This window comes from Stegastes partitus, unplaced genomic scaffold (genome assembly GCF_000690725.1).
Source record: "Stegastes partitus isolate 25-593 unplaced genomic scaffold, Stegastes_partitus-1.0.2 Scaffold1826, whole genome shotgun sequence".
Classification (NCBI taxonomy): Eukaryota; Metazoa; Chordata; class Actinopteri; family Pomacentridae; genus Stegastes; species Stegastes partitus.
Genome location: NW_007579557.1, coordinates 76,402 through 98,436, shown reverse-complemented (window position 1 = coordinate 98,436; position 22,035 = coordinate 76,402). Strand labels below are relative to the sequence as shown.

Below are 22,035 nucleotides of genomic sequence, written 5' to 3'. Positions count from 1 at the left end.
AAAAAAAAAAAAAAAGACTCAAGACAGGCTCAGGACAGAGAAGTATATTTTAGCTAAGTTTGAGTAACAATACAGCCTTCACATAAGGCTCAGAAGCATAGAGTATAATACGTATGCATAAATATGCATTCAAAAACCACAAACCAAATAAATAAATAAATAAATACTTACAAATAAATAACAAGCATTTTGTGGAATATACAGTACATCGGTTGAAATGTTTTTAGTATTGTCAAGAAGCAGTACCTTATGAACTCACGGAACAGGGGAATGGATGTTCTGTGTTCAACATGCCCACAGTTGTCCAGATGCTTTGGCACACATTACCCTGTCTTGATGGTTTTTTTGAGCTATGCTTTAGGTTTATTTCATTTTTTTGTTGTTTTTTTTTTTTTTTTCTTGACCCATTTCCAGGACAGTGTAGCTGCTTGAAAGGAACATAAAATGATAAAAACAAGCTAGTTTGTTCGTAGGAGGTTCATAGAACCAGTGGCTCAAATCAACGGCTCAATGATTGGATCATTTTATACCATGTTAAAAGGTTGAATTTGTGATGGTTTTAAAAAAACATAACAGAGCAACATCAAACGAAGTCGGCGTGGACAAATGTGCTGCACGTCAGTCACAAGGGAATGCTTCCCTGCAAGATTAATTTTCTCGTTTGCTTCCCTTCAAAACTTCAACATTGCAAGTCCCCTAACAAAGCTAAAAATACTCAAATCTCATGGATCCCTTCGTGAAGTGTTCCTGCCAAGCAAATGAATAATGAGATTTACACCAGCACCAAACTAAAAAGAAAAAAAAAGAAAGAAACACGTGTAAGTTCAGCTTAAAGTGGCTGCTACTGAGCATCACTTCCTTGTATGCAAAAAAAAAAACAAAAAACAAAACACCTGTGATACCAGTAAATGGAATGAAGTCATATATCTACACTGAAACGAGGATCACTGTTAAAACGTCTGGGAGTAGTTTTGCCTACACTAAGCTGTAAAACTGTGAAATGTTTTTGTCCTAATGCTGAACTGTCATTGTTCAAAATGTCTGTAGAAACATCAGATGCAGAAATGAGACGAAACCTAAAAAATAAAAAAGAATCAACGTTGGCCTAATACTGACATGGAAAGGACAATTTTACATCTGCTATGTACAACCGTCACATGACTCTGTCTGAGGAAAGCTTCCTCCTTCTTCTTAGAGGATAAAAATAAATAAAAATGTAAAGAATCTGCAAAAAATGGGGGGGAAAAGGGATAAGGCAGCAGAATACAGTCTTATGAGAAGATTATCTCCCTTCTAAAGATGAGTCAGTCTGCAGGTTGGTTACATTTGTTAGAGTGACAGTGACTACATAGAGGATACAGATAATAAACACTAACAAGTCAAAATACTGCTTAGCCGGGATTTTTTTTTCTTTTTTGAAGGTCTTCTTCATGACTAAACTGAATGAGGCCTTCCATCTACAGCAAACGTACTAACATACAATATAATACATTCCTATTTTCCTGCTCTTCCTATACCGTGAGGCAGAGAGGACTGAATTTGATCTACATGAGGGAAATAGCCACCTATGCTCGCTATACATCCAGGCAAATTCCTCTCAGGTCAGTGCATGTTCCTATCTGTCACAGTGCCCGATGACATCGTAAATACTGAGTGCTCTAACACTCCGTTTGTTTCCTACAAACTAAAAAGCTAAAGTACTTGAAGGCCAGCCACCAAATCATTTAGCAGTTTGCTGGCCACAAACACTTCAGCAACATTTGAGGCCATCATCTCGACTTGTTTCAAGTCTCGCCTTTTCCCTCATAGCTTTCTTTCCTTTACATACTCATTGGTACATTCGCCTTCCTTCCCTCCCCGCCACCCTCCCCTCCACTCCACTCCTCTCAGTGAGTGGCCAGCTCGGGCTCTGTGGAGCGCGTGCTGTAGCCGTTGGCAGGCTGGGGCAGTGCGTTGCCATCCGTCTGGCGCTCCTTAGCGGCGGCCGAGGTCGAGCGCGGCCTCTGAGAGCGGGAGGTGCCCATGAATAGTCGCAGGGCGCCCCTGCAAATTAGGGAGAACCAGTAGAGCTGAGGCGCCATGAGCAGAGCGGCGCCGAGGTTACAGTGCCAGGGCACCGACAGGGGGACCATGTGGAAGGGGATGGACGCGTACCTGGAGACATTAGGGATTGTAAACACACATTCTGAAGCTGAATTCCACAACCCAAGATAAAGATAAAGTGGCTGTGTACTGACCCCAGCTCAGCGAGACCGCAGAAAAGAAATGGAAAGAAAGACATACCTTCCATAGACGTAGTAGAGGTAAGGGAAGAGTAGGACTCGACAGATGAAAAAAGTGATCAGCATAAGAGCCCCATTCACTTTGTGCAGGAGAGTGTGTTGCTGTTTGTACTGAGAGCAGAAAAAAAAACAACAGAGAGAGGGAGAAAGAAAAGCAAGCAGTACAGTTTGGTGAAAGCCGACGATGTTAATCTTCTTTGCCATTGTTATATTGTTAATGTTGTTACACGTGTTAATGCTATCTGCACGGACTGAAGGAGTGCTGGTGCAGGGCACAGCGTGACATGCTGCTGCTTGGACACTGGTTGATTTCCGCACATTGTGTGTGTCGCTGCAGCCGTCTGCTTATACATTTGCTTAAAGCTAAAGTTTTATCTTGAGCAGTCAGCCTGCTTCGGCGAGATAACATCGAGCACAACGACACACACACACATTGCTTCATAAAGGTTTTCCCCCGTTAACTAGTCTCACATCCTAGAATTACATGGCATCCTATCAATAAATACTCCTTTGTTTTATGTTATTGGTTTTTATTCTACAAGAGGGGAGCTCTAGGAGGCCACAGCTTCTGTTGTTTATCAAATGGCCACATGCACTGTTGTCATGGATGGGGAGGTGAGAGGTGGAGGAGGGGGGGGCAGGGTGCTCAGTGATAGAGTGGAAGGACAGGGTGATATTGTATCTGCTGAATATCCCATCTAAATACTAGGGGGCTATATTCAGAGGCTAACAGCTGTGGGAGCCTCAGTTGGGGGACAAGCAGGCAGCAATAGAGGAGCAGCCTTCACCTACAACCTAAAACACTGTACACACATCCACACAGACTCAAATGCACGGGGATGCAACTCCTACGATGTGTATTCAAGCAAACGGTGTTACCAATTAAAGACTGATGTTTCTGACAGTGCTGTTCATGTAAGACACAGCTGACAGCAGCCGAAGGGCATGAACAAGCTGCATGCTGGGAGTGACCGAAAATATATTCTCCGATGAATTAAAAGGGAGAGAGAGAGAGAAAAAAAAAAAAAAGTGGAGAGTGCAGAAGAACTTTAGTGTGACACATGCACATGCAACGATGCACTTGAAAATCTTCTTTCAGATTTAACCGAGACACTTACCTGGATGAGGATTTTTCCTAAGCAGACAGATGGAGTGCTGAGCTCAGCCATGAACATTATACCCTGGAAATAATCTCCCTTTCCTTGTCGCCAAAACTACAGAGAGACAAAAAGAGGATTGTTATTTGTCTGGAAAGCAACAACAGCTTAGTAAATACTCATATGTAAGTAAATGTTGAGCTGGAGAAGTAAAAGATGTTTTAATTTGTACTTTCCCTCCCAAACATGTGGATGGTGTTTTAATGACTCTACAAACTATTTTAATGCACTGGTGAAGAGTGAGTCTAATAAACTTCTGTCTATGGCATCAAGTAGGAAGTTCTCTCTAAAAAAGATGTAATATACTGTTCAAAACTCTCCAAAACTGGGTGAATGCTTTAATTAGTTGACATAAAATAAAATTATATAGTGGTATTAAACCATAATATGCACACATGGCTTTAAAGCACTTCCACAGCTCATAAATACTAATTAAAGCTGCGCTGATGAGTTAACTAACAGAAAATTAAGCAGCACTTATTCTGAAAATAAATCAATTTGTGTCTTTGTCTAAACAGTGAAGTAGAAAGAAAATGTAGAATAATAAATTATCTGGAGCCCTAAAGATGGAATTACTGTAACATAATGTAGAATCTACCTTTTAAATACATTTGTGCTTAAAAATATATTGAGCAAAGTGTAGCTACAAGGCTAATGTGTACAAGCTGTTACAGAAATGTGTCCTACAATAATTTCTGAGCTTTTAAGATGATGTTTTAATACAAGGTTAGCTGCACCATCCTTCACACAGTGAGACACAAAAGCATGTATTTACTTTGTCTGGATGTTTTTTTTTCTAAAGGTGAAATGTCCCTTTAACCTCCACGTCCCCGTAGACGTGACAAAACACCCAAATGCAGGGAGTTGCTGGTAGAAATTTCAATGCTATATTTTACTTGTCTCAATCACATCTCAGCTCAACAGAAAGAGCAACGTATGACAGTTACCACAGAGACGGGGAAGCAGACGGTGACCATGACAACGTGGTGCAGCACCATGAGGAACTCGCGACGCAAGTAGCTGGTCAGCGCCGAGCTCATGTGCTGGGGTGCCGCTGAGGCCTCCTCGTGCCCTTTGACCCGCAGCTTGTACCAGTAGCACATGAACATTGCGTAGATGTCGTACACGAAGTAGGGAACGGCAAACATGATGTAAGTGCTAGTGAGCCAGTGCCTGTGTAGAAAGAAAGAGAAGCTGGCTTTAAGAATGAGAAAGGGAATAGGGAATAGATTTTAATTAAACGGCGTGAGGAGAATTTACTCAAACAGAGCTTTGTTAACAGCCAGAACATAACTTCGCCTGCCAAGTCGTAGCTAAAACTCTATTTGCTATACAGTAGGTACAAAAGCCAGCGCAGTGACAGCCCCAATAAAGAACAGCTTGTCCCTTCTGCAATCCAGAAAAATCTCAATGGAACCCAACTCACCTGAACAACCTTCTAAAATAAAGAGATTAAATGCTCGGGGCAGTTTTAAGAAGAAGAAAAACTTAAGGAAGAGATGAATTAAAACCTACTTCTCAGCTCTTACAAAGCCCCTGACATTTAAGGCTACGTGTCAAGGCATCAGTGTCAAATTTATATTTCTCTTCGCATTTAAATTTAGCAGGCGTACGACAAGAAATCCAAATGCCAGAGTGCACTTGCATGGTGCATCACATAACCTAGAAATTGTAAATTACGTCAGCTTACTTGCTGTACGCGTTAAAAGACAGGACGGGCTGTAACTCATTCAACATTTGAAAGACGCATTTCTCGACTTACTGGTCCTCGATGATGTCTTCACAGGAGGAAGCAATGATGTAGCCAGCTGAGGAAGCCATGACTGCCTGAACTGAAGACACCAATCTGGGAGGAGATGTGACAAGTCCATAGCACACAATGTGTTACTGATGAGACAAAAAGTTTAGGCTGTCCAGCTGACACACTGTAAAAAAGCAGCGCCCTTGAGATTTTACACAGAAGGAATACAGCTGGAAATAGTTGTTAAAAACTACACAGCTACAGCCACAACCACCCGATATAATTCAGAGTCCTGCAATAAGCTGCACAAGTCGGAAGGCACTTCAGTTAAAGCATCACTTTGGTAGAGCAATGTCTAGAGAAATTCAACAGAGTTTTTCAACATACAGGACATGTCTGCATGTATAACAACAGAAAAGTAACCGTTCTTATTGGGTCTAACCTGGCTGATACAATAACTGCATCCCCTTCGCTCCATCTCAGCGCCGGGATGGACTTCAGGCATTGTTTGGACAGCAGGAAAAGGCCTGGAAAGAACACAGACCCAGCAGCTAGGATGGTCAGCATGGTCCCCGGCGATCCGTCTGAGAGGCAAAAAGTTCAGCAGGCAATCTGGTCCTTGAGATCCGTCGCTCTCTCTCTCCCCTCTCTGAAAAACAGAAAACATCAAAGAGTGAGTAACAGTTTGGCATTGATCTCACTTCAGGCAACTCCCCTGTGCATGCATTCACTGAGATAACAACACTATCAAAGTCCAGCAGATGTGGCAGCGTAGTATTCCAGCCTGATTGAAAAGACAGACACGATGATGCGTTTATATTAAGGTGACAGAGGACAGTGCATCGGATTGAAAGCAGGGACACTATATAATTGCTGAGTACAGTGCTGGGAGCAGAAGATCAGATAGGAGGCCCTTTTGTGTAGCATGCTGCCCTGTGCATCTGATGACATTGTGTGCGTTATTCACGTTCCCATTTATTCCCAGGCCAACCATGTGGCACTACCATGCGCTTTTGCAGTTTGCTTACACTAGACTAGCTGACTCATTAAAAAGTTGAAGTCCATTAGCAAAATACGCATTGCGCTATTTTAAAATCCCGAACGTCGAAAATATCGACATTGCATGGAGCTGCTGGTGCTTCTGGCTCCTGTCAACAGCGTCACCTCTCCGGGAAACGGGTTAGTTCTGTGCTGGGTAGCTAACCAACAGAGCTAATTGAGAACCGTTGTTGGCTTACATATAATTAAGCTACTCACGTAACCTAAGCCGAGACTGTTCATTTTAATGTTAGCTAAAGCAAGTCTGGCTAAATGGCGCAACCAGAAGTCCGACAGCACACATGTCAAATGTCCATGAACTAACTTAGCTTTACAGTCCGCTTTCCATCAAATGCACCAGCTAGTTAAGCTAACTAACACAGGAAAGCTACAGGTAAGTTAACGCAAATTTAACGGGCTCTGTCGCTTTCCTGTGTTGGGTAGAAAAACTGGGTCATCCGGTATACAAGTGTCTAAGCTCAGCGAACAAAACCACATTGCTCTCATTAAATGCCATCCCTCGCCTTGGTGGGCATGACCAACTGTCTGCGCTGCTCGACCGCCTGCTAACAATGACGCTACGAACGTTAGCTAACCATTAGCATCTCCCCCAAAAATGTAGCCACGGCAGTTGGTCACCGCTGGCTTAGTTAGCAACCATTTCGCTTAAACCAAATTCAAACAACTACAGTTAGCAAGATGGTGACACCTAAACACTACGACTAACAACCGAATGTGTCTCCGTACACGTTTTGTTGCTCATTCATGAAGACATTAAACTGTTTTGTTAGCTTCTTATTTGTTTGTAGCAGTAGCGGCTAAGCTAACCGACCCCCGTCAACGCTAACCACGGCTAACAGATTGGAGTTTACACATGTTTAGAGCAGAAGGAAAAAATCGTATGCAGCATTTACACAGTGACTCTGCAGAGTCCGGTCAGCGGCCAGTCGAAAGTCGTGTCCTGCAGAAAGCGTTTAGAGATATCCCAGGGGTCTCCGCCTCGATGATCCGCATGTTTATGTGGCCACTTCAATGTCTGAAGGGTAGCAGCAGCGAGCTAACGCTAGCTTGCAGCAACTTAGATCAAAATCAGTGTGAGGGCAGCTCACTGAGAGCATTGGTGACTAGCGTGCGATCTAGCCCGCTCAAGCCAAAAAAAAAAAGCGTGATCTTAATTAACACAAGTTGCACCGACGCAAAGACAACGACACGATGCGGTCCAGGTGTCAAGGTAACGCTAGCTGCTCCGGTCCGCTATGTCATGTCATCCACAGCAGAGCAGAGATGCCGCTGCCTCAGCCTCCCAGATGCAACGTTGACTCAACACTGAGGACTGCTGCGCCAGCTAGTTCCTACAGGTCCAGGCAGCAGCAGCTCATGTCATGACGAGAAATCTGCACCAGTCACAGCGCTGCATTTTGGAAAATTGTAAATTGTTGTTTTGTATGCAGGGAAAACGCTGAATGGATCCCACATAAGGAGGCCATCTATTCCTGCAATATCCAATCTGTCCACTCAGAAAAGAAAAAAAACATTGAACACAGCAGGACCCAGCGTTTATGTGTTTAATTCACAAAATCATCACAGATCTGAAAATAATTAGGACAGCCTTAAGCATGCCTGCTCAATAATGCCCTTTGTGTCGGTAAAGAAATCCCGTGCTATTGAGCAAATAAACGAATCAATTAACTGGACCTGAGCTGCTCCTTATCACACATGCTCGGGATGATCACGTCCTGACATTTGGCAGCTTGACACAGAAGCTTGCAGATTACAGGACAATCAATGCAACTTTGTTCAGGCTTTGCAGAGATAACCTGGCGTCGCCTTTTGAGGCCACATTCAAACTGTAACACAGTCTTGTACTGTTTTAATGGAGAGATCTGGAACATCAGTCAGGACAGTTTCTCCTTTTAGTTAGTGATAATACATCATTTATGCACCATCCTGTGACCACGTCTAATAGTTTGCTCAAAGCGTATGTAGGTCAGGGACATGAACTCACACATGTAACACGCACACAGGGCTCATATAGATGATAGTTGTATGTGATACTTGTGGAACTAAATAAACTGGAGGGAAATAATCCATTCAGTTTGATTTATAGAGTGCCAATGTGCAACAAAAGTCACTTTAGGATACTTTACATAGAAAGGTAAAAATTCTAAATTATAAAGACAAACCAAAGAAATCATAAGTTTCCCTTGAAACAAGCTCTGGGGCAACAGGAAGGAACGTCCAGAGCCAGGCTGAAGGAGGATGAGGATAGAGGAGAGACAAAACAACCAATAAGTAAGAGAACAGTAACCGCTGGAGAGGCCATAAGGTCAGCAACTCCAAATCAGAAACTTGTAGCTCCACAGGGATACATGCAGGCAGGACAAAACAATTAAAAAGCAGTTTTCTATTCAGGTTATCAACGATATAACCCACAATAAATGATAGAGATCAAAAGAAAAGCAAGAGGAAGTCCGAGCAAGTTTCTGACAACTTCAAAGTGCTTCCTATTCATGTCTTATAACTGGCATGAAAAGCATTTATTAATAAAACTGTTAATTACTGCTTTAATAAATGTGTCCTATCAAAGCTGAACAGAGCATAGAAATATTTTAAACTACAGAAAAGCAAACGTGCAGAGCAGAAGTCAAACCAGTGTTCAGGAAAACATGATGTGTGATGTTCCAGTCAGCAGACATGCAGCCGTGATGTGGAGGGTAGAAACATGAGTCACTAAAATACCAGAAAAAAAAGAAACTAGAATCCACCGAGCTTTGTAACAAATAGTTTACCTGGTTGTGGTGCAGCTTTATTACCTAAAATGATATCAGTGACTTATATTGTATTTGGGTTTTCCTTTGTTTCCCAGAATGACTTTCACCAGTGTGTGTGAACCTGTCTCCAGCTTCCACTACAGCCGACTGTCAAGTGAAGAAACAGCAGGAGCGTCGTGTCTTTCATCAAACGCATAGCATGTGTTTGTTTCCAGATTCCTTTGCAGTCTATTTCTGCTGCATGGTCGGGGTTCACTTTGGGTGATTTCAGCAAGATGTGTTTTTAAAAAAAGAGGACACCTGTACTGGATCCTCAAAGCAACAGGTTCTGCAGTCAACATTCCTCGAATAGCAAGTTCCAGTCCATCAGCTTCTATCAGGCGGTTCTTGTTTCATTAACTTCAGTGGTGTTTCTTCATTTTTTAAATGTATTTATTCTTTTTTGTATTTCCTGAAATTCTGTCAAATAGAAAAAATGTCATTTCAGTAAAAAAAGAAGTAAACAAGAAATGTACAGAAGCACTGTTGATATTCCTCCATGTAGAAGATCTAGATGTTGCACAGACTCCTGTGAATGTGGAAGTGGTTCTATAAGTTAAAAAGGTTTTTCACAGCTTCTACGAAAACTGAGCAGCACTTGTTCTGATAGAAACATGCAGCTGTTTTTTTAAGTCAAGCTGCAAACGTGGACGTGTTGCTGCACGACCCAGCTGTCTTTGTTGATGTCACATTTACAAGCCGGGGCGTGGTGCATGTTTCATTATGTTTTTAGTTAAAGGGTTGGGAAGCGGCACAGCAAAGAGCAGCGTCCTGAAACCAACCGCAGCTTCCAGCTCGTGTCTGAACGCTTCCACCAACTGATGAAGGTGCAGTTTAGATCCACGTTTGTCCAGATTTGGCCTTTTGGATATAAAGCATCATCACATACAGTCGTCCTCACATGTATTCATAACCTTCCATTAAAGAAAAGGCAAAATTCACAGCAAATAACTAGAACCTGAAAAAAGTAATAATAAATAAAAATTTGCTAAATTATAATTTAGTGAAATAAGACATTGCTTTTGAATTGTGGTTGAAAAGAATAATTTAATTTTTAAAAACAAAAACTCTGGGACAAATTAGAGCACTTTGCTGATGAGCAGTGGGCCATAGCTGTCAACAGGTGCAGAAGTCTGACTGAGAGTCACAGAAAACACTTGGTTGCAGTGATTGGCTCAAAGGGTCATGATTTTCATTAAATGTTTATTTATTATTACTTTTGTCAATTCATCTTATTTCAGTGACATGGGAGGGTGTGAATACATTAGAGGACGACTGTATCTGTTTTTTCCAGACACTTCTGTGAGAATTAGTTATAATTAGCATGTGATTTATCAAGTTAAATGTGTTTTTTATAATAAAACTCTAAGCCTTATATCCTGGAGTCTGTGTGAATGTTTGTGCTATATTTTAAGAAATTCCCTCCAAGAGGTCTTGTGTCCATGTAGGAGATGGACGGCAGCCTGAACACATGACGCCTCTGGCCACAGCTGGCCACAGCGTGGAGGAATAAAAACATCTTGCAGGTGGCGACTGACAAGCCGGGGGTGAAGGACAGACGTGCCTAATTTACATCAACAGCCTTCACTGTAAGGAAATGAGAGAGAACACTTGATTGTAAAGCTGTCAGGGATGTGATGTGTGTGGAAAAAATGTGATTTGTCACTAAAAGCTGTTTCACATTTAGAGGAAAATGTGAGCTCTGAAATGGCTTTTGTGTCTAATTGTGTGGCGACACGTAACACAGCGAGCACTCACTAATCACAGCACATAGTGAGCTGATTATTTATTAATGACGGGCAGCAGGAATTCATGATACATCCAGAAATAAACCACCAGGAGGAATTCTGCTTTACTTAAGCACGTGTTTTGTGTTAAAATGATAACAATTAAAGATCTGCTCTGGTGAAAACCTACTTCTTGTTTTTACCTTGTTAAAATTCCCACTTTCTCAACACCAGTGGATTTTCATATGTGAAATAACTATAAATCCTGTCAAGGTTGTCTGGTGAGGCTTTCTGTGTGGTTATTAATCGTGCAGATGCCGAAGCATTGACGCACACTTATTACTATTCCTCAGGTTGATTCTTATAGATTCCTCCGTGGTTTTCGTCCGGCAGCATCAAGACAATCAGGAGTCATCTGCTGCTTTGGTCTCCTTGAGAGAGATTGTCTTCAAATTGTGTTCTGCCAGGATGAGCCTGGTTTTGAACTGTGGAGACGCATACAAAGTACTGACAAACCACAATCAGATCCTGCTCTACCTCGTGTTTATGCTGTGAAACGCATAAGTCTCTTAAACATAACTTCTAAGAGGGAGCTGCTCAGCTGGAGGTCAAACTAGTCCTGCAGGAGAGCTTTCTACATGCTGAACATCTTTACTGTTAGAATACACATGTTTGACTAGAATCAGCTGAGAAACCGACGGTCAAGGGTGAAGTCGTTTGATGGAAGAAATGATTTGGGGTTGAATAGAGTTTAGTTGTGGTGCTTATAGCCTCATTATCTGGTGATTAGTTACAGATGGATGATGGGTACCGGTGCCGTTTTCTTTTGCTTCTGTACATCAAAAGACATTGCTGATGTCCAGACATATGTCAGATCAACAGAACCTGAATTAAAAGGTGTTTTTGCACTTAAGAACCGGACATCGTGGTTTGCAGAAGAAGCTTTAAGTTCTTGTATTGACAGAATTTAGCTCTTTCAAATGGAGACATTGGAGTTTTTGTAAATGTACTTTTCTTGGATCTCATGTTGATACAGAAAGGTTTTGTTTGCTGTCATTTCTGCATCACTTGTAAAAAAAAAAAAGAAATCAAGAAAAAAATCAGCAGTAATTGCAGATCCACTGAGTTTTTTAATTCATATTAATGTTACAAGTTGGAACAGTGACCTCTCATCACTATGCTGCTGTTTCTGTCTCTCTCACACATTATTGATGGACAAACCATTTGTATGTGTGAGGTCACTTTCAAAATAGGAGTCCATATCCATTAGCAGAGCTTAGTCAGCAGCTCTGCTGTATGAATTTTTAATTGAATTAGTTTTACATTTTTTAAAACAGTCTGCATTTCATAGCCCACGAGACACACTTGTATTTACAAGGAGTCAACAGCATTTCTGTGAAGTATGCTACACTTTCAAAGTTAAAGGTTTTTAAAGGGTACAGATCAGGTTTGGTGACATGTGCTGCCTTTAGACCTTGTATGTGATTATAGGAGGACATGTCAACCAGCAGAAGCTGCATTGGCAGACTCAAAGTTTTTCTTTTTTAGAAATGTTTTAGTTCTGGACTGCAAGGTGACTCGGTGGTTAGCACCATTGCTTCGCAGCAAGAAGATCGCTGGTTTGTGTCCTGGTGAGGACACCCGGGATCTTTCTGCGTGGAGTCTCCATGTTCTCCCCGTGCAGTGTGGGTTCTCTCTGGGTTCTCCAGCTTCCTCCCACACAGTCCAAAAACATGTTGAGGTTAATTGGTGATTCTAAATTGTCCGTAGGTGTGAATGTGAGTGTGCTTGGTTGTCTGTCTCTAAGTGTAGCCCTGTGATAGACTGGTGACCTGTCCAGGGTGTCCCTGCCTTCACCCTGAGTCAGCTGGGATAGACTCCAGCCCCCCCAGGACCCTAGTGAGGATTAAGTGGTGTATAGATAATGGATGGATGTTTTAGTTCGTCTTTAGAATCAGTTTCCAGGTCAAACGTGTTTAATTACTCCAATACTATAACTTGAGTCGTTTTACAGTGTTTGAGTCATGAGTGAGCCGATGTGCTCAGGAGGGGTTTAGTGAAAAATGTCTAAATATGTAACTTTAATGCACATTGGTGAGTTTTTAGGGAACAAATCAACGACCAGATAAATAGCCGTGTGACGTTTTGACCTCTAGCTGGACGACAACGACTGTAAACGGTTGTCCAGACCAAACACATGGAGTCGTGCACGTGGCAAAAAAGAAACTGTGGCATAAAAGCAAATATAGTTTTATTACTTTTTTGTGTTACCCATTTATGGATTCCCTTCGTCGCCCTTTGCATGTTGCAGTCTGTGATATGCTCGTGTTTTTTGCTTGTGAATTCAAAACAAAAAAAAACAAAACTCCTCTTTAAGTATCCGTCAAAGCAACTGAAATGATCAGCACACAAAACAATGCCCGTTTACTCTTTTTACTTTAAATTGTCCAAATTACAAAATAATAACATGATCTCTACTTCATCTACAAAATAACAGAATATTTATGACTGTAGTAAGCATCATTGATTTTTTTTTTTTTTTTGCTCTAACAACCTTTTAGACATGCATACTGTTGAGAAATATAAAAATATAAATATAAATACATCCCATTAATATTCTTAATGAATCCATGACTAAGATTTGAAATATTTTATCATAAAAGAATTAAAATGCAGTTGAGTACGATAAGGCATTAAGATGTATCACAAGAGCTGTACAGAATCCTAGAGTAGAGGTATTATTTTTTTCTTAGTGTGATGGAGAAAAGCTCAAATTAACTCGTAATAAATCACTAATTTTCTCAACAGGAAGAACACATTTTCCAAAGAAAGAAAAAGAAAAAGAAAAAAAAAAGGAAGAAAGAAAGAAACAAGTCTACAAATCTCAAGGTAACATATCAACACAAAACTGGAAGAAGAAAAAAGAAAAGCACTCCAGTACAAAACCAGGATTTGTTTACAGCATACCGAGCGGTGTCGTCGGACCCCCGTTGGACTCCTGACTTGTGACTTTAGGAGCCCTTCCGACACCACGCACATCACTCACGATTAAACTCAAAGCAACCAAAGTATCCGACGGACACGTGACCATTCTTCACATGATTAATGGAGAACGATAAATGACTTGCGTTCAAAACGTTATGTGCTATACAGAGAGTTAAAACGACTAAATCTAATGCATAAGTTTCACTCATTGGACTGGTACGTAGAGAAAACAACAAAACAAAAAAAAAAAAAGAAGGACTATGGCAATGACAGGTTACAATCAAATGAATGGCCAACAATGTTTAAAAATGTTCTGAATAAAATCAACACTTTCATAAATATTATTGTTTACAGCCGACTAACTTAGTGGAGCTGCTGAAAGTTTCTTTTGTCATGACTGCTCCCTAACAATAAGCATGACTGAGCTAGCTTGTTTTTTTATTTTTTTTCATGCAAAAGGTAGTTCTCAGGTGCAACAATTGCTATGTCACAAGCTGAAGTGTTGATTAGCAGTTGTTTCTTCTTCTTCTTTTTTTTTTTTTTAAAGGCCAGACCCAGAGAGGAAGACTCAGAGCAAGAAAAATCCAAGAAATCTCAAACCCATTTTGATCCTTACTGAATCCACCAATAGCAATTTTTAAGGTGCTTGACGCTCCTGAAACTCTCTTCTTTACCTCTTGTACCTTTAGGAAACAAATGAACGAATACATCCCACGTTTTCAATACCGACCACAGCGAGTATGATCTTCTGTCCTGATCTATGAACATCCCACAAGTTAGAGACTTAATAAACTAGCGTTACGGCTTCGAAATCAAATGTTGATCTTAAATTTAGTGAACAAACAAGCTAACATGCGAGAGGAGCCCAGACTTACGCACACTCAAACACACAACATCCCGTCTAATGTACTTTTTTTTGTTGTTTTTTTTTTTTTTCTTTTACTTGTTTTTAACCGAGAGCTACTCTCTCTCCCTGCTACTTTGTAACGCAAGCCATTTGGATTCTCAGTAAGTGAGTTGCAAAATGGAGGTAAGATCAGAGCTGGTGTGAGATATACAGTACTTGGTGCACTTGCAGAGAGCAGCCAATGCCAGGGTTTTAAGGGAGGGACAGAGAGGGAGGGAGGGCAGAGAGGGGAGAGTAATACAGTAGATGCCCACAATACCACAGTTTCATTGGAGTCTTAAATGCACGAGAGCATTCAGGAATATCCGGACAGCACATCCATGTTTGTCGTTAGTGTCAGTGAACCTGCTGCAGCCAGTTCGTCTTCTCAGTCCTTTGTTAACTTTCCGCCTTTTCCCCGTGGTGCTCTGAGGTGAAACTGCCGTCGACTAATCTCCTCCCCCCCCAATCCTTAATCCTATACCTATAAGTGACAAAACTGAAACCGGATCAGCATCTACGAGTAACTGCAACCTTCTCTAACCTTGCCCTCTGCTAAGGGACTGAGGTTATCACTGCTAAGCTGTCTAACTGCTAACTGTGTTGCTGCGGCGCCGCGATGCTAGAGCAGTCCGTGACCAGCAGGTCCACCACCGTGTTGCCGGTGACATAGACGGTGGGCGCGGTCACCATGTTGCTAAGGGAGACGGAGCTGCTGGCGGCCACGTTGGAGGTGATGGGGCTCGGGGCGGCCTGGCTGTTGGTGTGGGTGCCCATGTGGCCCTGCAGCTGGGTGGGCGTCTTGCAGTGGACGCCACACAAGTGGCAGACAAGAACGCCGCCGGAGGCTGTGCCGCCGAAGCCGCCCGGACTGTCCTTCCACTCTTGGCCGTGGTGCTTCTGGGCATGAACACGAAGGTATGTCAGTGTGGTGAAGCCTGATGGATGAGAGGAGAGCCGCGAGTTATTCCACTGAGACGTTTAGATGTCACAGCAAAAGTTCAGCAGCTGCCAGACACAGCAAGATATCAGCACATCTGAAAGAATGCAGCGAATCGATTAAACAGGAAGTGGGAAATGGAAGTCTGATGTTACATATGCAAAGAACACAGTCCAAACATGATGTAAGCAGAAAAACAGATGATAAAGTCACAAGTATTGATTTCTAAAGGATAAGAATAAAATCTCAGAATGTTAATTATCATCTAATTTTTATGTTATGATTCTTCACTTTCTTGTCGAGGCTTAAATGAGAAGATTGACATTGAAATATTCAGTTAAGAGCTGATTAGCTTAGCTTAGCATAAAAACTACAAACAGGTTAAAACAACAGCTTCATCTGAAGTATACATTTATGTATTTTTAGGGCTGATAATCAAGGACACCAATAATCAATATTTGGAACTAATACATGTTAACAAATGAAAATCTAATTCAAGACGAACACAAACTCCAAAACAGAAATGCCTTCGTTTATTTTTGTTTTACATATATTCAAATCCAAGAGAACTTTTCAGTATTTATTCTACAGTGCTGATTGGTTAATTGTAACCAATCAGACGAGGCTGTGGGCGGGGTTTTGGTAGAGAGAGGCGGCTGCATCCAAGCCTGAGTATCGCTTTTAAAAAATTATTTTGTCATGAATCGGTTTAAAAAAATAGCTGCTAAACAAAGATGCTGAATATCAGATCCAATAATTGGTTAAACTGGAATCAGAAAGTTTAAAAAATCCCCATACAAGCACCTTTAAATCTCATTTACTGAATGCAAACAAAAACTAAAATATAAAAAGGACAGCTCTGGAAGCAGCAGTGACTTTAAGAAATTGCTGCTCTCAGCTGAGAACTAGTCCGCTTCATGTTTTTAGAGCTTTAAAGGTGCTGCTTGGTGGATTTAATTACTTTTGGACAGAACAAGACGTTTCCTCCTGTTTCCAGACTTTCTGCTCATAAAGTGTCAAATTACAGCTTGAAGAGTTCAGTGACCTTCCTCTTTCACATAAAGTGACAAAAGAGTGAAATAACAGACTGAACACGGTGTTTTGATTTTTGTTTCACTCCTTTGTCGGGTATTGTGTGTCTTTCTACTCTGCCAATAGAGAGACGACAGAAAACCGAGTTGCAAAAGTGAGCTGGAGGTGCAGCCGCCGCTCCCAGTTGGCCTTTGGACTGTGGACACTGTGGACGCTGTGGTTCACCCTTAACCGTCTGAATCCCAAAACTCACCAGTGGCTTTGAAAGGAATGTTATCTTGTTTTTTTTATCTTCCAAATTGCACAACGTATCACAGCCAGAAACTATTTAAACTTTGGACTTTTTTTTACTTTTTCACAGTCCTGCTTATCTGTGAAACATGATCACATCTAAATTTAAAATTGTGATCTTTCACTTTTTTTCAAAGATGTTTCATTTTAAATTCTGCCAAAAATAACCCGTTTGCTCTAATCAGATTCTGTGAAAAACAAAAAACTCTGCACTCCTCAGCACAACCAGGAGGTCACTGGTGACTTAACTGTAACCAACAATCATGTGGCAAAGTTTCTGGGTTGTTTTTGGCTGGACTGCAGGCAGTATGTACACTGAGCAGAGAGGAGATAAGTATGGAAACAAATACAAATGTAAAATAAAACTATATATATATCACAATTTTTTCCCAGTATTTGTAGCATCAGTGGCATTTGGAAATAATGTTATTTATGATAATTCCAGGGTTTTTCTACTTTTCTAAAACAATTAATGAAGAAAAATCTAACTTTACTTTTTTCTGCTTTTACGATTTATGGTATTTTTGAACTCGCTCTACTTTTAGTCATGGTTGTGCTGTTTCCACAGAGGTGCAGGACTTTATGTTGCAGTGAAAAATTAGCCCACAGTGACGAAAAATATGACAGGAATAGAAAATGCCTGGGGTTCAGAGGGTTAAGTCATGAGACGCTCGGTTCAGCACATAATTCATACGCACTCAGTGTAAACCAGTGAATAAAAGAATGTGCACTTACTGCGGTTACAGAGGTGGCAGGCGTGATGCTGCGACTGGTTGTGCACCCTCATGTGATCTGTGATGTAAGCAGCGGACAGGAGCTTCCCGCAGATGTGGCAGGGGACCTTCTCTTCGTGGCGAATCATGTGTGCACGCAAGCGATCCTTCGTAGCAAAGCTGGACTCACAGGTCTGAAAAAAGAAAACGTGTGAATACAGAGAAAAAAAACATAAATGTAAAGTCCTGTGCACACTGGGGTTATAGGAGTTAACGTTTAATCTAAAAAGGTCTTAATTTTAGACAGTTTTAGATACCATAGAATCATCAGTTCATACAGAAAAACTGAGCTGTGTGAGCAGAGAAACAGTTTGTAGGATTATTCTAGGTTCTCAGTTGTGTGTGTTTGTTTGTGTGCAAGAAAGCGATTCAATATGAATGTGACAGATGTCTTTAATTTTCTATCACCTTGTGTCATCTCACAACATCAATCCTGCCAAGTAACATCAGCCAATGTTCTGGCTCTCTGTGGAAAACAACCTCACATATGTTCTGTTTTACATATGTACACACACACACACACACACACACACACACGGCGTACAGTGTGTGATAAAGCATGTTTGTCTTGCTTGTGTAAACATCTAGCTCTGGGATGCTGCAAGTAAACATGACAATTACAGTGCAGCGCACAACAATTACAGCTACCGACTGCGTGTTCTCCGATTCAAATAGAAATGTACTGGATCCGGATCTGTTTCCATGGCAATACCCTCAATGCTCATTTACTCAGCAGATATCTGTGTGAGGCCGCTGAAGATGCAGATAAAGTGCGAGTCGTTGACCTTGAGTCATGTGGAACGCTGTGCACATAAACATGCTTTAGTGACTGCACGAATAAAGAAAAGAACATGCTGTGTGCAGCTGAACAAAGCAGACACGACGTACGGGGCATTTGAAGGGTCGCTCCGAGGAGTGCACCTGTCGGACGTGACTGTTCAGATGGTCGGGCCTGAGAACAGAAAGACAGGTGAAGATGTCAGAGCGGGTAACGCTGCATATGTCAATCACAGGTTCATGTTTGTGTAAAATAACAAGAAAAAAGTTGTATTTATGAGGACTGATAGCAAAAACGGATGCTTATTCAATTATGTTTTGTGCTGTCGACTTGTTTGAAAATGTTTGGTACAGAAGTGCGCTATTTTCTTCACATGTCTGTTTTAAAGGTGAAACAAGTATCGAAAATAAAATTTCAGCTTAATGTTTTTCATTTAAAATTCTTAAATAGCTCTGAGAAGAAAAACCTATTTGCAGGAATTTGACAGGACTGATGTAAATCGAAGGCAAGTAGCCACTTAGCTTAGGTTAGCATAAAGACTGGAAACAGGGCTAAACAGCTAGCCCAACTTTATCCCAACAATAAAGAAATTCTGTTTGCTAACATACAGAATGTATGAAGTTATGGTGAAATATATTTTATTTGTTTTACCTTGGAAAACTAAGGAGCGTAAAGATTCCTTGAAGTTACACAAATCTGTATAAATCATTGTTTGTAAAGGCAGCGTGAGCTCTGACACTCAACCTAAAAGCAGGTTTCAGAAGGATGTTATCTGTTTTTTTCCTGACGTTCCTTGAACTACACATTTGTGACGCCCTGCTCCATTAAACACGTTAACAAAATCTAAGCTGAAAATTGTCATATTGTGTATTATATTTGTGTAAAACATTTTTTTTTTAAATCTGTATTTCTTTGCACAACTGTCAAACAATCAGTAGGTCGGCTGTGACCAACTCTGAGATAAAACTGTAGGGACTTTTAGGCTGACGTGCAGGCTGTGTTTACACCAAGAAGACGGATATAGTTTGGAAACAAATTAGAAATCTAAGTAGGTAAACATCTACAGTCTGCAGCGTCATCATTACTTTGTTCAGTGTTGGTAACCCCTAATGGCACTTGTTGTAAACATGGATTCCATTTGTTTAGTTTAAATAAATAATCAGCTTCTAGCTGTTTCCATGGAGGTGCAGGACGTTGATTGCTTAGAGTTCAAAGGGTTTCATAAGATGCCTGCAACTTTAAGACAGTCCCAATAAAAGATGCCCGACTCCACTGTTCACCTGGAGAAAGCCTTGCCACAGTGGGGGCAGATGTAGGGTTTTTCCACGCCGCCCTGGTGGGAGCGGACGTGGTGGCTCATGCGGTCCTTCCTCTTGAAGCGCTGCTGGCAGATGGGGCAGGAGAAAGGCTTCTCGTCCGAGTGGGACAGGCGGTGGCGGTTCAGATGGTAGACGTCTCGGAAGGCCTTTCCACATGTCTCGCAGGCGTGGTTCTTCCTCACCGGGTTGGGGTTGGGATTTGTGGGCCGCTGAGGCAAAAACAGACAAGCAGACAAACACACTCCAGAGTTTAGATGAGACGTGTAGATCCACTGCTACACAGACAGAGAAACTGTATCCACTGTAGAAACCATGCAAATACACAGAGATTGTACTCATTCAGTAACTGATTAGTATGATTTGTACCAAGCTGCATGTCATGACGGTTAGATGAATTATTTCTTTATCTGCTTTCACGCCGGTTGTGTTACAGAGAACATGCAGAGGAGCGTGTGGGGGGTGGGGGGGGGACTTCTAGCACAGTGTTTCTCAAACTGGGGACCGGTTTACTGGTCCCTGAACCGATTAGAGCTCATGGACTCCTCATAAAGTTGAACACACCGGTGGGGGGGCAGTTTCAGTCAGATATGAAGCAGGTGACACAAATAAAACCCAACTGTTTGCTGAGTCCCAAACAGTAGGAGACGATGGCTTAACCATCCCCGGGGCCAGGCAGCTTAAGAAACAACATGCTTGAAGGTTTGGGGTTGACGACAGCCATCTCCACAAGGCCCTGACCCACCTGTACTGTCGCCCCTGTGGCCATGACGACAGCAGCAGGAGGCGGAGCATGAGGGTTAACACTAGCCATTACGTTTGGCATGGCAACCCCTTCACCATCCTGAGCACCCAGGGGAGGCTGCTGGGCGCCCGCCAGCAGGCCGGGAGGGGCGAGAGGGGGAGGCGCGGAGAGGTGCAGCAGGGAGAGGGGAACAGTGGGCCTCTCCGCCCTCCCTCCGACCCCCACCGCCATCACCGACGGGACCGCCGCCGCCGCCACCACCTGGCCGGCTGCTCCCTCCTTCGCTCCCTCCGCCTGCTCTCTGGCCCTGTCCTTCATGCGTACCCCAGTGTGGACCGACTGGTGCCGCCGCAGGTTGTAGTTGTTCTTGAACTGCTTGTTGCAGATGGCACAGATGTGTTGGGCGCGAGCCGGCCGGGACACGGGCTTCACTGGAGCCGAGGGAGGAGAGAGGAGAAGGACAGGAAGAAGGAAAGTTGTTAATATCTTTGTTTTTAAATGAGTAAATCACCGGTCATCCAACTGTGATGTGACGTTATCATGTGAATAAAATGTGTTAAATGTTCGTCTGCTTTACATCTGAACTTGTTTTGATGACTTGCAGTTAAAACACATTTAGTACTCAAACAATTAGCGGAATAACCGACTGATCGATGACCAGAAATTGACACCAAGATGGATGACTCATGAATGAGAAGTCACGTATCAAGCACAGATGGAAACCACCCGCTGATTCTGACTTCTCAAAAAGTTTCTGCTTTTCTGTGTTTTATGCTGCGAAGTCTGTTGTGATTGGTATATTTTACAATTTTCTCGCTTTAGCAACTACATGGTTGACTGCTAACATGACAGATTAACTGATTATCAGAGATGATTATTGTGCAGGACTCCTAATGCAGCAATTAGTTTCACCAATTAATCTGCTGATGACGATCACACAGTGCATAAAAAGTCAGGAAACTGTAAAAAACGATCCCCTCATGTTAATCGTTTTGTCTGAAAAACACTCAGAATTTGTAGATATTTATTTTGCTATCAGAGCCAGAGAGGGAATCGATGCTGGAAACAGTGAAAAAGGAAGCTAATCGGTTAGTTTTCTGTCATTTGAGACACGATTTCAGCTTCATTCCTGATTTGCAGACCTGCTAAGCATCAAAGCTTCATCTAGTTTGGTTTAGATCCGTCACAATTATTCTCTAATCGCCCGACTGCTGATTTTGCATCATCATTAGATCTGTTTCTGAAATGGATGAAACAAAGTCGAGTTTAATTCACTATTTTCACATCGTTTCTCATCCTTCTTCTGCTGCTATGATTCAGGGGCACCAACTGTTATTCTTGAGGTGTTTAACTTCTAATATTTGACCGACTGCGTTTGGTGGATGTAGTTACAGATCCAAACACGGCAGTGACACTGTGGGCACAGTTTGCTTTCAAACCAAACAAAACAAAAGAGACTCCAATAACTTGTTGGATGCGATTTGTAGGTTTAGCAGCAGAGTCAGGTTCTAATAGTGGAAATCTAAAACTAATA

At 41.9% G+C, this 22,035-nt stretch overlaps 2 protein-coding genes across 2 annotated transcripts in view; both read right to left on the bottom strand.

The window, feature by feature from the left end:
• Positions 1-29: 29 nt before the first annotated feature.
• On the bottom strand, positions 30-7,221 carry tlcd3bb (TLC domain containing 3Bb). The gene is made up of 7 exons (XM_008302510.1): positions 7,133-7,221; positions 5,623-5,829; positions 5,202-5,285; positions 4,387-4,612; positions 3,401-3,496; positions 2,284-2,393; positions 30-2,154 (listed from the first exon to the last, which is right to left on the bottom strand). Exons 2-7 carry the CDS (start codon positions 5,745-5,747, stop codon positions 1,887-1,889), a joined length of 909 nt encoding a protein of 302 aa, XP_008300732.1. The 5' UTR covers positions 5,748-5,829; positions 7,133-7,221; the 3' UTR covers positions 30-1,886.
• Positions 7,222-12,989: 5,768 nt separating this feature from the next.
• Positions 12,990-22,035, bottom strand: part of mazb (MYC-associated zinc finger protein b (purine-binding transcription factor)) — an 11,666-nt gene continuing 2,620 nt past the window's right edge. The window contains exons 3-7 of the mRNA XM_008302508.1: positions 20,502-20,932; positions 19,721-19,968; positions 18,551-18,614; positions 17,625-17,796; positions 12,990-15,564 (exon numbers count right to left, since the gene is read on the bottom strand). Of these exons, the coding sequence (XP_008300730.1) occupies positions 15,221-15,564; positions 17,625-17,796; positions 18,551-18,614; positions 19,721-19,968; positions 20,502-20,932 (1,259 nt within the window). The 3' untranslated portion in view covers positions 12,990-15,220. The remainder of the gene's footprint in view (positions 15,565-17,624; positions 17,797-18,550; positions 18,615-19,720; positions 19,969-20,501; positions 20,933-22,035) is intronic.

Excerpts from the sequence above, each read along its gene's own strand:
- tlcd3bb (XM_008302510.1), bottom strand. The coding sequence starts at position 5,747 with ATGCTGACCATCCTAGCTGCTGGGTCTGTGTTCTTTCCAGGCCTTTTC. Across the intron at positions 5,286-5,622 it reads GCAGTTATTGTATCAGCCAG|ATTGGTGTCTTCAGTTCAGG; the intron begins GTTAGACCCAAT and ends ATCTCCTCCCAG. Across the intron at positions 3,497-4,386 it reads TCTGCTTCCCCGTCTCTGTG|TTTTGGCGACAAGGAAAGGG; the intron begins GTAACTGTCATA and ends GTCTCTCTGTAG.